The 14,112-nt window shown below is 43.2% G+C and overlaps 1 protein-coding gene across 2 annotated transcripts in view; it reads left to right on the top strand.

Moving 5' to 3' along the window:
- Positions 1-14,112, top strand: part of Iqgap2 (IQ motif containing GTPase activating protein 2) — a 265,104-nt gene that overhangs the window by 148,732 nt on the left and 102,260 nt on the right. For both annotated transcript variants that reach the window (XM_011244681.3, NM_027711.1), the window contains exons 6-9: positions 9,598-9,665; positions 10,545-10,658; positions 12,091-12,269; positions 13,999-14,086. In XM_011244681.3, coding sequence (XP_011242983.1) covers positions 9,598-9,665; positions 10,545-10,658; positions 12,091-12,269; positions 13,999-14,086 — 449 coding nt within the window. The remainder of the gene's footprint in view (positions 1-9,597; positions 9,666-10,544; positions 10,659-12,090; positions 12,270-13,998; positions 14,087-14,112) is intronic.

Below are 14,112 nucleotides of genomic sequence, written 5' to 3'. Positions count from 1 at the left end.
TTCTCACTTGGGGGAAAGAGGACTGGAAAATGTAGAAAGAATGTTTTTAAAAGAGCTAAAACAGTCAATGTCGCAAAATCACGCACAAACCACTGTTGCTATTTTGGAGACATTGGATTTAAAATCTGTATGGAGCATGTTTTCCTCTTGTGGCTTCCTTTGGAATGCTCTAAAGCCTATGCAACAGAAAGAAACCCGTTCTGAAAGCCTAGCTGAGTTACTACACTTTTTTTTTTTTAATGTCTGGAGGCCGTTTTATGTACACAGAAAAACTGTGTGTCGGATGGTGCTCTGTTTATAAAGACATAACAAGTGACATTCAGCAACTGTTCAATGTTTAAACAGTTATAAGATTGAATATGTTGAAATGATTTAAACCATAATGTGACTGTTAAAACAACGCGATTTCCTTCACATCCCTTAAGAGCAGATGAGATGCCCTGTCTGGGTTAGACACTCACCATTGCAACCAGCTGGGACAGATCCCAGCTTCGTTTCGCTCTTGCGTTCATTGTTCACACACTAAAGTGACCTGCCCTAGCGCTGCTATCCTGTTGTGATACCTAAAGTGAGGCAACATGATTTTTAATGTCACCAGAATCAAAAGGGCACCACCTTTAAGTCTAGTATCTGACCTGCTCCTTGTTGAACATGGCTCTTCTCTTTGGGCTCTTGTCTCAAGGTAAGTCAGAACTTGGCCAACAGCATCAAGTTCAACTTTACGTGGTTCATAAGTCAGCACCGTTTTAATGTCTAAGTCTGTGGCTTTCAGGTAGATTTTTCTTTACTGTCTACCCCTCCCTGTTACCCTACAGTGACTCGCTCCCTAAGTTTCTCTTGGCCGGTGTTGTACAACACATTGTCCTGTCACAGTGACGTATTGGCCTGACCTGTTAACATTATTAGAAGCGTATGTATGCCTTTTTTCACTTTCTTCTTAAAATTAGAGTTGGATTTTCTAGAGGCTTCCATCTCCTAGGAGACAAGGGAGGGACAACTGAGTGTTCTTCGTGCTGTTGTCGATTTGCTCCTCACACCTGGTTCCTGGCCTCTCTGTGTGATTGGTCGGTGCTCACTTCTCTCATAACCTGCCTTCTACAGTCCATCCTTACCTTGGGACACTCCCTTTGCTTTGGGGAGACTTTTTGGCTAGTTCAGAGTTTCTGACCTGTTATTATTTCCTGTTGTACATGTAGTTTAAAAACACGGACCTACCTACGCTCCATAAACAGAGAAAGAACAAAGTACCTTGGCTTTAATAACCCTCCCTTTGCAAAAGTGAAACAAAGAATTATGCATAAACAGTTTATCTCTAAGGACTTCCCTTTTGTACACTGTGCGGTATACTCTGTTGATTGCTTTAAACTCTGTGCTTAAGACTGAACCAGGATGATTATTTTCCTGTTTGTTCATAGTATGCTCTCTCTGTGTCTCCCACGCTGAACTTAAACTCACAGCCCTTTACCTTGTGAGTACTGGGACTACATTTGTGCACCACCCTGCCTGTCTAATACCTTCTGCACAGACTAGACAGTTGGAGGTTGATTAGTCATGGCAGCCCCTTTGCCTCTGTAGCACTGCCCTTGGCTTCTTTGAAGAATCCTTGTATTGTGGATACAACCAGATGTCCTTGTTCTGTTCCCCCTGGTTGCTGCTTTAAGATATGGAATCAACTACTGTTCAAGAAATCCCTTCAGGGTCACTCACGACTATTGGTTATTCTAGTTTTAGCATCGTAAGGGTGCTAGATGCCACTTTTCTTACTGTGCCATTTAATAGGCCATCACAAGTCTGCTGCAGTGGAAACCTATGGGTCTCCCCTGAGTGTAAGCAGTACTACAGCACTGGAGTTTCTGTAGTTGTGTTCAGCTCTCCAGTGTTCAAATGCGGTACCAATGCTTAACTGGCATCCACTGTTTAATGGGTGCAGATTGCTCTCATTGCAGAGTTAGAAGCAATGTGTTATCCTGGCTGCAGCAGCTGTAGCGTGGCTGGAGTAGAGAGTTGTAGGGCTTGAATTTGTGAGGAAGGTAGTGGCAGGCCCACTTCTGGTTGACCAGTTGTTCTAAATCTACTGCCTGCTTTGTAGAGGGCTCCTTGCCCCAGCTCTTCCCACCGCTTCCTGGCTACCTGGACCCACCAATGGAGGTGTGTTAGACACATTGCCCAGGCATGAATGTATAACCTTCAGTGATTTAGCATTCCCTTCTCTTAGAGGCCTCTTTCTCCCAAAGAAACTGATTTACTAAATGTTCCTCTAAAATACCAGGTTGATTGTAATTCTTGCAGTGTACATTTGAATTTACAAATAAGCTCTCTGGGGAGGCCTTAAAGCCAGACTAGAATCCTCCTCAGATCTTGGAAGGGATGTATGGAGACTGAAGTGAGAAAGGCATTTGTTCCTCTCTGTAGCTTTCAAACAACTCCTTGTTCAAAACTCTCCACTTGGTCTGAATGCCATACTTCTTGCCCCACCTGTCTGAATTACTTCGTGGCTATGACGATCTTACAGAAAGCTAAGCTCTTTGAACTTGTGAACTATCTTGTGAAACCTACCATGGTTCCATGGTTTTCCATTAGTTGAAGCTTAAAGTCCCTTAGAGTTTATCTTTTTAACTTTTCAGGAAGTTTACCTGAACTAATTTGCATATGGAAGGACTACCTCTGGGTCTCTTTGCTTTAGGCCAAGGGTTTATAAACTGGTGTCAGACTTGTACTTACTTCAGTGTAGGCCTCTGAGCTGTTATATTTGAAATATTTAAAGGAAAAAAATGCTGGAATTTGAGAACTGGAGGAAACTTGGAAAGTTACTTAAGCCTGGCCATTCACTAAAAACTCATCTCGGTGCCTTGTTCCGCGTCACAAATTCAGCCCTTTGATTTACAAATGTCCATAGCACAGTGTAATAAAACTAATAGTGTTTTGTAACATCTGTTTTCACTTCCCAGTCTTCAGCTGATACGATTTATACAACTAGTATCTTATGGGCTAGGGGGAGTTAGTTAGCTCCGGGTGGTCCTTCTGTACAGGCCTACATCAGCAACACAAGCGTGGTTTACCTTTTCATGGGATAAGAGGCTTCCAACTCTACCCAGAATGCTTAGATATTGGGCAGTGCTCGTAACATTAATGCCACAGCTTCCTCTGAAATACTCCTGGCATGCTATGTTAGATGCTAGTCAGTAATTAGTGTACAGCAAGTTCAGTGTGGAGAGCCAGCTGCAAGCAGCACTTGTTCAGTGGATTTGCGTTTTTAATATTAAGCCTCAGTTTCCTATGAATGTCAGATAGGGGACAGCCAAGCTGGACTTAAAATGCTTGGGAAAGAGGCTTTTCAATGGCTGGTTCTCATGAGCATGATGGACAAATACGGCTTACAGAAAGGTGTTTCGCCTTTGTACTAATCTGCTTGGAAGACCTGTCACTCAGAGATTGGGTAGAAAACTCCCACTGTGGAAGAAGTGATCTTTTTAGAAACTAATGTGAAATTTCAATGCCAGTGATGATAAATGTAGAAGGTGGAAACTAAAAACAATAGTCTTAATTCTCTGGATGCAATGTTTGAGAGCCCACATGCGAGTGAGTTTTCTACCTACTCCATCAAACCAATTTGAGAAAAATCTCAGGTTTACATTTAAAAGCAGACTTTCCCACTCAGCAAGGCTAATTTCCCAGCACCACCTTGTGGTGACTCCTAGTTAACCAGGATGTTTGTTCACTGAAATGGGTTACTATTTCCCTGCACGGCAGAGGCATGTTAGAGACTGCACCTACTTTCTTTATCACGAATGTGAAAAATCACCACATTCCTTTAGCATAAAGCTTTCCTTTCATGCTGTCAACAAAGCTATGTTTGGGACAAGAACCGACTTGGAGCCTTAGGTCCCTCTACCCGCAAGGTCCCGCAGTCCATGCCTCCTGAATCACTGGGGCTGCCGACGTATGTGCCGCTGTGCCAAGTTAAAGCTATGTCTGTGATATTTAAACCAACTTTAACTTAAGAAAAGCATAATATGCGAAAGCCACATCAATAAAGTCGCAATTAAATGAGTTAATGAACAAGATATACTATTCGCACATGTGAATTCACAGCAGCTGGGGTTCCCTGCACATGACCTGCATAAGACAATTAAAAAAATACTTTTGAAATAAAATCAGAGATGTCAACCAGTGGCCAACGATGTAAACAGCCCCCCAACACACGCGAGGAAATGGATGTGACAGGATTGAGAAACATGATGGGAGCAGGCTACATCCAGCAACAATAGGGGACACGGCCTGGCTGGAAGCCATCAGAGCCTTGGTTCCAGGTGGGTGACCAGTGCAGAGGTTCAAAGCATGGAGTGATCAGCTTGGCCAGGCTGAGCCTCAGGATCTGTTCTAAGAGGGACAAATGATGGTATGGAAGGCAGGAAAGAACGTCAGTGCCCAAAACAGCTAAAGGCTCAGAGACGGGCAGGGGAGCCAAGCCGGGCACACACACCTGTAATTCAGTCACCTGGGAGACCTTGTCTGAGTGACTGTGAACTGAAGACCAAACTGAGCCATGTAGATGACCCTATCTGTTTCACAACAGCAACTGCCACCAAGAGAGACAGATGTCAGTAAGAGAAGGAGACGATAACACTGACCTTCATCTTTTCCCTCGCTACCCAGAGTCCCCGATGCCTCCGTCCACAGCGGATGAACCACAAGACCCAAATACTGACAAAAGCCCCAAATCAAAAGATATCAGATATTCAAGAAAAAATGGCCCTGTGAGGAAAACGTTAGGCTTGAGTTGAGAGAGTCCCAGCATCAATAAAACAAATGAGCCACTGAAGACTCAAGTGGACTTACACGATTCCAGAATTTATTTCTCAGGCACCTAACACAGCAGAACCAAGGAGAAAATTAAGAAAGGAAAATTTGGTGTAGGAAAGAAATTAGTAAAATTTGTTACCTAAGTTTTTAAGGCAAGATACGAAAATAAAGGCACAGAATTAATTAGACCATCTTAGTATTACATCCATATAGAAATAGAGGTGGACCTATATTAAGGGTAAGTGTTACTAATTAGGTCAGGTTTTGGTACGACAATGCAGCTTTGAAATTAAGTTAAACTAACACAGTATTTACTTGGTACTATGCCTTAAGGAGACAGCATGCTCTATACTTGGGTGAGACATAAAATGTCATATTACCCGATAATCTGTAGCATCTCCTGCTTATGCTTTGCTGTCATGTCTTCCCATTTTTCTCACTAGCTTCCTTTCAGTTTTCTTAGAAGGTATGACTTGAGTTTGTAGAGGGAGGTGGAAGAGATCGGTACTCTGAGGGAAGAATACCAGGATGAATTTTTCACTACCTTTTCTCATTTCTTAAACATTGGCTTATCTGTCTTTTAATTAAAGCTGTGGGGCCTGGTTTCTAAGTCCCCAGGGAGAAGTGAGAGACTGGCATTTCAGTTGTAGGAGTTCCCTTTTTTTTAAATTAATTTATTTATTATATGTAAGTACACTGTAGCTGTCCTCAGATACTCCAAGAGGACACCAGATCTCGTTACAGATGGTTGTGAGCCACCATGTGGTTGCTGGGATTTGAACTCCGGACCTTCGGAAGAGCAGTTGGCGCTCTTAACCACTGAGCCATCTCGCCAGCCCCAGGAGTTCCCTTTTATATAGTGCCTTAGTTAGGGTTTTACTGCTGTGAACAGATGCCATGACCAAGGCAACTCTTACAAGGACAACATTTAACTGGGGCTGGCTTACAGATCAGAGGTTCAGTCCATCATCATCAAGGCAGGAACATGGAAGCATCCAGGCAGGCATGGCACAGGAGGAGCTAAGAGTTCTATATCTTCATCTGAAGGCTGCTAGCAGAATACTGGCTTCCAGACAGCTAGGATGAGGGTCTTAAAGCCCATGCCACAGTGACACACCTACACCTTCTAATAGTGTCACTTGTTGGGCCAAGCATATACAACCCATCACATATAGTAACCTTTCTTTTGCAATGCTGGGATGGGAACCAGGGTCTGGTGTGTGCTAGGCAAGCACTCTTCTCTAAGCACATTATAGCCCCCGGGTTCCCTTTTAGAACTACATACATTTCCCCCAGGTAATAGTGAATAAGAAATGCTTTATAAAACAGTATGGCTTTCTAAATGTCACCACGGTCTCCTCGTGACCTTGTGTGGCATAACCTTTGCCACTACAGTTTTCAATGACTGCAAATGGGTTTTGGTCCTTGATAATCTCTCAAGATGTAGACTTTAAGCTAACGAAGGTGCCCTGCCTTCCTGGCTCCAAATTACAAATCCATGACTCTTCACAGAGGAAAAAATGTTCACAGTTGAATGTTCTCTTCCTGGTAAGATGAAAATCAGAATTTGGCACCAAAATTAATAATTACTGTATTTTAAGAGTTACCTACCATTTGTTGTCTGTCCTTTGGTATGGGTTTGAAGGAAAAAGAAGGAAATGAGAGAAAGGTCAATAATTTAAGGTCAGAATCCTTAAAATGAAAACATTCATTAATAAGTATTTCCTAGAAAAACCCTAAATGAGCAGTACCTCTATAAAAGCCAATTAATCCTCACCACTGACAAACAGGCAGACTTAACAAGGTATTGCTATCTCATTGGGAATGTTTTCTTCCTGTCTCCTCCTTCCTTTCCTCTCCTCTCTTCCCTCTCCTCCCCTCCCTCCTTTTCCCTCCCACTCCCTTGCATCTTAGACCCTTCCTCCCCTTCTGTCTCTTAATTAGGGGTTCATTACTGTGCAGAGCCACCATGACAACAACTCTTCTAAAGGAAAACATTTCATTGGGGCTGGCTTACAGGATCAGAGGTTCATCCATTATCCTCATGGCAGGAAGCATGGCAGCGTGCAGGCAGACACGGTGCTGGAAAAGCCCAGAGTTCTACATCTTGATGCAAAGGCAGCAGATGGAGACGGTGTGCCACATTGGGTGTAGCTTGAGCATATTTGAGCTCTGTCCCCACGGTGGTACTTCCTCCAACAAGGCCACACCTCCTAATAGTGTTACTTCCTATGAGCCACACAGTCAAACCCATGAGTCTATGGGGGCCTTTCCTATTCAAACCACCACACTCTCCTTCTCCCCTGCTCCTGTTGTTGATAATGACACAGTGTTAGGGCTTGAACCTGGGGAGTTTGTTTGTTTGTTTGTTTGAGGACTGGAAATTAAACCCAGGGTTTTATACTTACGAAACAAGTTCCTCACAGTGAATCGACATTCTCAACCAGACAATGATTTTTTTAAAACCCTTTAATCACAGAGGACAAATGAATGCATTCTTCTCCATCCTTTATTTTTCTGAGACATGGTCTCCCTTGTGTAGCTCAAACTGGCCTCAGACATGTAGGCCAGGGTGGCCTCAGTCTTGAAATCCAACTGCTTCCATCTCTGAGTACCATAGAATTACTGATGAGCGCCACTACACCCAGCCATGCAATGCCTTTTAAAGACATAGCTTGGCAAAAATGTACTGAAAGATTTTGTTCTGTGTTTACCTTTTCTATCTTGGAATTTTATTTAATATGTATCTACAGAGATATGTGTCTACATGTGTGTGTGTGTGTGTGTGTGTGTATGTATGTGTATGTGAAGCCTCATATATATACATTATTAGTGACCATCTAAATGCTTAGAATTGGTTAAGTTAAAGTATATATGTCCATATTCTAGAAAAATATGTAAGTTTGTAGTATAGATAAGTAGAAAAGCTATACCAAACAGAATTTTATGAAAAATTTAATTTTTAATTCTGAATGATAAGATAATTCCCTTAGCTCCTTCCTTCCTCTCTTCTGTCCTTCCCCCCCCCCTTCCTCCCTCCCTTTCGTCTTTCCATCCATTCCTGTCCTCTCCTCTCTCTTTCCTTTTTCCACGGTGGGGTCCCACTCTGTTATCTCAGCTAGTTTTCAATCTCCTGTTCTCAGTCTTTGTTCAGCTGGTTCTGTAGTTGTCCCTGACTGCACCCACCTGGGTGGGTGGTTCTGTAGGTGTACCTGACTGCACCCCTAGATGGGAGGTGATTTTCTATGTAATATTTTAACCAATGTTTCATTTTTAGCTGCTGGCATATATTGATATAGATACTTTGTGGAAATTATAATCACAGAAATCAGTTCCAGTGTAAGCTGCTTATGTCGACTAATCATATATTTAAGAACTTTCATTACCTTTGAGAATGCTTTATCTTAATTCCTTTATTTGAAAGTTATTGGATTTTATAAACTGCTCAGATTCATCTAATACAGCGTTGTGAGTATTCATATTAAAATGTTCAAGTCCAATAATATGAACTAACCAGTACCCCCAGAGCTTGTATCTCTAGCTGCATATATAGCAGAAGATGGCCTAGTCGGCCATCACTGGGAAGAGAGGCCCCTTGGTATTGCAAACTTTATATGTCCTAGTACAAGGGAATGCCAGGGCCAAGAAGTGGGAGTGGGTGGGTAGGGGAGCAGGGCAGGGGGGGATGTATAGGAAACTTTCGGGATAGCATTTGAAATGTATATAAAGAAAATATCTAATAAAATATTAAATAAATTTAAAAATAAATAAATAAAATGTTCAAGTCATCAAAACCACTCTCAGATCATTTTCACATGTATATTCTGATGTAATTTTTTTTTTACTTCTAATTAAAGTTTCATGGATTTTAAACCTACCAAACAAATAAGAAAGTGAAAGCGGGCTTTCTTTTGAATGATGCCCTGAATTAAAAGTCGGAAAGGTTGGTAGAAATGTGCAACAGAAACTGGCTGGGACCAGAATTGAGTGGAGGCAGTACGTACTCAAGTCTCTTTGATAGAATTCACATGCAGCTTCTACACCTTTTGTCAGGCTATGGGTAGGCTAGTGGGTACCATCATAAATTACCTAAGCGATTTACTTTTAAACATGTACAATGTAGTCTGTGTCTTCTACTCAGCAATATGTGCACACCATAGCTGGCTTTTTAATGTCATACCATCCATGATAATTTTATTGGTCTTTTGGTTCAGATATATGAAACAGATGTTTAGGTGAATATCAAAAATTCTTGCAGACAAATGAGAATCATAGAAATTGTATCTAATGCCCGCTCTTTTGTATTAGTTGTCTTTTAGTTATTTTAATTTTACGTGTGAGTGTTTTGTCTCCATATCTCTGTGGACCAAATGCATACAGGGATTCTGGAGGCCAGAAGGCCATCATATTCCTTGGGGCTGGAGTTACAGATGATTGTAAGCTGCCCAGTGGATACAGGGCATCGAACCCTGGTCCTCTAGAACAGCCAGTGCTCTATTCCACTGAGCCATCTCTTCAGCTCACTAGCTGTGGTTTTATTCTTCTTACACATGAATGATGGAGGGGTGTTGTCACAGGAGAGACCCCCTGTTCTGGACTGCAGAACACCAGTCTTTGGGACATTGCCTAGAATTGGCTCTGGTGGTGCCTGCCTGGGGTTGTGGAACTTTGTGAGCTCTTTAGGCTAGGAGAGCTCTCTTAGAACCTTCTCAATTGAAAGCATTCTTTACTTGTATGTATACTGTATTACTTAGGGTACTAAAGTCTCTGATGGCTTTACATTTTGTCTTTCAGTTTGTATCTGTTTAAACTGGGGATTGCGCCCCAGATCCAGGATTTGCTGGGAAAAGTGGATTTCACAGGTACTTCCTTTGTCCTCTCTGTCTTCATCTCCTCTGCAATCCAGTGATGAGAAAGCAGGCAGATGCCTCTTCCCTTTGATTTTGCTAGTTCCCTCCTTCCTCTAGAGCAGCCGTTCCCAACTTTCCTAATGCTAGGACCCATTATAATACAGTTCTTCACGCTGGGCTGACCCCCAACCAGAAAATCCTTTCCATTGCTACTTTATAACTGTAATTTCGCTATTGCTATGAACCTTAATGTAAATATTTGATAGCTGGGATATCTGATAAGTTTGACCTTCAACTGGGTTGTAACCCACAGGTGGAGAACCACTGCTCTATACCAACAAGGGAAAGCCTGCCATCTTGGTTTCCTTCCTGAGGCTGTGAGAAGATACCCTGATGAGAGTAACTCAGGAGAAAGGGTTTATTTTAGCTCATGGCACAAGGTTCAATCAGTCTACCATGGTGGTGTGGGCAGGGCATCAGGAGAATGAAGAAAGTGGTCACATTGTGGCCACAGTCAGAGAGGAGATGGGTGAGCATATGGTGCTGCCCAGTTCTCTTCATTTATTTATACGATTTAGGGTCTCTGTCAGAATGGTGCTGTGCACAGTGAGTGGGTCTTCCCTCCTAGACTAATGTAATCAAGAGCATTTCTCACAGGCTGACGCCCAGCCCCCAGGTGATTCCAGAGTCTGACAAAGTGACAAAGAGCAATAGTCACCATACTGGCCTATCTCGCTTGTGCCTGCCTGGATCCCTTTCTCCAGGTTTACGGCATAAAAGGTGCAAGCAGATTGTTTGAAAATGGGTCCACCTTCCTGAGAAAGAGGGTCCCCTTCCTGCCTACACTTCTGGGGGGCCTCTTTTGATTTTTGTTTTCTGTTATCCTTTCAGAGGAGGAGATCAGTAACATGAGGAAAGAACTGGAGAAGTACGGGATCCAGATGCCGGCTTTCAGCAAAATCGGTGGCATTCTGGCCAATGAACTGTCTGTGGACGAAGCTGCACGTAAGCTGACCTCATATCCATGCTTGCCACTGGCCTGCGACCTACCCAAATACATTTGCTGATTTTAATGACATAAAACAGGATACTTAGAAGATACTTTTAAAACCCTAATGGTTTTGCTTCTTTTGGGTTTTGTTGTGGTTGTTGTTGATGGTGGTGGTGGTGGTGGTGGTGGTGGTGGTGGTGGTGGTGGTGGTGGTGGTGGTGGTGATGATGTTTCTGATTCTGGTTTACTCACGCCCCCCCACCCCCAAACTGACTATGACCAAATGAAATGAATATAAATAGCTTCATGATTTTACTGTCTTCATAACAAAATCTGCCTAGAACTGGGTCACTTGGTCCTTTCCTTTATCACTTCCAAGTTTAAAACACCTACATATCTTCTAGGTAGCATCCGCTAAGATCTGCAGGTGGGCTGACGGGCTCCAGCCTCAGCACAGTTTTAACCTGTTGGAGCCGACTAGGCTTAGTTTGCCCATACAGCCATCTGATGCCACTTTGCCCATCTTCTACAGTGTCTCCTCATGAGGCTGGGGACTGCCATGTTTCTTGCAGAAAGTCCAGCAAGTTTCAGGAATGCTCACCACATTTGCAGGAGCACACTCAACACCAAAAACGCTGACACTTTTGTTCTTAGCGTCACTCAAGGGTATTTGTTTGAACATAGTCGAATAATTGACTTTGGACTTTAAACTTGCATGTGTGCAATGTGAATGTAGAGATATCAGATGTAATTTTTGCTCCATAAAACATTTTCTCTACTTGCTGTGGCAGGGTATATTCTGCTGTGATTCTTTCAATGTTCCAAGTTAAATTATAGCTATCTTTTAGAACCCACTTGTTGTGTTGGGCTGTGTTGCCCTATTCGGGAAGCAATGGCCGACTCTGTGCCCTAGTGCATGGCTTAACACCTGGTCCATTTCACTGCCTGAACAAATGAGAATTACTTCACAGATGCTGGGATGAAGACCGAGGACAGGCAAGCTTGCAGAGAGATTGGCAGGTGCTCCACGATTTGTCCAAGGTCTTTTTTCTTGGTGTGTTCTGTGTATAGATGTGCATACACACATGAGTGCATTGCATATATAAGCCAGTTGTGCCTTAGGAGCTGTCCACATTGTTATTAGTGACAGGGCCTTTCATTGGGACCTGAGGCTGGATAATTAGGCTAGGCTAGCTGAGCCAGCTAACCCCAGGGACCCACCTGTGTCCACTTCCCCAGGGTTGGAGTTCCAAGCACCTGGCCCATGTCTGACTTCTTACATAATGCCGAGAATCGAGCAAGCACTTTACCAACTGAGCTTTCTCCTCGCACCTTTTACTTCCTTTGTCTTCCTAAAGAAGACAGACTGCTTGAGTTCATGGGGTATCAATGTTGTCAACGTCTTTTGCTGATTAAAAAGAAGTGTCCTTTCTCTTTCCCTTTCAGTACATGCTGCAGTCATAGCTATTAATGAGGCTATTGAAAAGGGAGTGGCCAAGCAGACCATTATAACACTAAGAAACCCCAACGCAGTGTTAACTTGTGTGGACGACAGCCTCTCACAGGAGTACCAGAAAGAACTGTGGGAAGCCAAAAAGAAAAAAGAGGAAAGCGCAAAACTGAAGGTACTTAGTTGAAGTCTGGGTGATCCATGCACTAATGATATGGCTATGAGTTCCTAACGCGAAAAGCTGTTACTAATGTTGACCGAGATGATTTGTAAATCAACTGGCTGTGGTTTTTCTTGATTTGGGTGGGATTGAAGAGTTAGAAGACCCTAAATTAAGTAACATAATATATTCTTTCATGATGGACACTAAAAGAATGAATATCATGTTATAGACTTAGAGATAGCAGCTTCAGGTCATCCCTGGACCGTCTTGGTAGACAACTTCGTCCACACTGAAACTTGTATTCCACATCAACACTTCCCTCATTGAGCTCTGAGCTCCATTACTTCTTTGATGACCTTTCCCTGCCTGGTGGCTTTCAGCATGTCAGTGGCCCACCTACCCAGAGAGGCTCTGTTCCCTGCCTGGTGGAAGTCTTGGATGTTACAGTTCTCAGCATTGACCTTGGAGTCTCTTCCTTCTTCCTCCTTCTGTTGGAATTCTCACATTGGTTTTTTTCTGTTCTTCCTCCATTAAGCCATACACTTGCTGAAGGAATGAGCTCATAGCTCTAAGTGAGCCCCTCCCATGTCATCCTGTCCACCCCCCGCTGAGTTTGAACTCTGCATCCCTGCCTTATACCAACCACAGCGGAAGAATCATTGTTTCCACTTGCCCACCCCGCACTGTTCTGTGCTTTGGCTCCTGGTTTGAAGGGAGTGCCACCTTGTCTAGATTGCCCCCTCTCTCCTGCTCTGAGCTGGATTCTGCGGCCTTTTCTTACCAACTTGAATCCATTGCTTCTCAGTCTCACAGGCTGGCCTCCAAGATCTCCACAGGACTCCAGGAGCCCCGCTTCCACCTGGGTCTCTCTGGTTTCCTGTCATCCTCCAACCTAACCCCTCTCCGAAGATAAGGTGAAAGAATTCGTGTTTAATTCAGAACCAACATCACCTCACTAAAAACCTGTCCTGATTGTCACTTTCCTACTTAAGGACAGGGCCGGGTATGATGGTGCACACCTTGAATTCCAGAACTTAGAAGAGAAAGACAGGCTGATCTCTATGAAATCAAAACTAGCCTGGTCTACAGATTGAGTTCCCTGTCTCAAAATGAAACAAAGTACAAGAAAACAAAACAAACAAACAAACTAAAGTCTGAGTGTTTAGCCTGGCCTTTGGTTGGTGTTCTCTACAATGCACAGACCATCTTCTGTCTAATAAAAACATGCGGACTAAGCTTGGTGACTTTATTTTCTTTTAACCAAACCCACCTGCCGTCAGCCCATTGCTTATCTCTCCTCTGCATCTTCTCCAGGTTTGCCTCAGTTGTTACCACGGTTTAAATGTTTCTTTCCAAATGAGTTTGACTGTATTCCTCTAACTAGACTGTAATCTCTTCGATGCACATTTGTTATCTCTGATTTTTAATGTTATTAGACAGACTCAAATGAAATTTTTAGTATTTCCCCATTTTGTCTCTATAAACATGGCCATATTGACTGATCCCTTCCAATTGTTCCCTGCTAGACCCTTAGCCTTGTCCACAGATCAGCCAGCCATGCTGTTGGTCTTTGTACTTCCTGTTGCTCCCTGCAGAGCCCTGCATGGAGCAGGTATCCCACGGGTGCTTGTGTCGATTACTGAGGAGTGAAAAGGAGCTGAGGCCCCTTTATCTTTTGAGTTTCCTGCTTTGGAAACATCGAGCTGAGGCCCAGGGGATCATTGAAGATCTTGTTTTGCAGAACAGCTGTATTTCAGAGGAAGAGAGAGATGCGTATGAGGAGCTGCTGACCCAGGCAGAAATTCAAAGCAACATCAGTACCGTCAACAGTAAGTGACAAGTACCTGCTGGGAAG

This window comes from Mus musculus, chromosome 13 (assembly GCF_000001635.26).
Source record: "Mus musculus strain C57BL/6J chromosome 13, GRCm38.p6 C57BL/6J".
Classification (NCBI taxonomy): Eukaryota; Metazoa; Chordata; class Mammalia; order Rodentia; family Muridae; genus Mus; species Mus musculus.
This window is presented reverse-complemented; position numbering and strand designations above follow the sequence as displayed.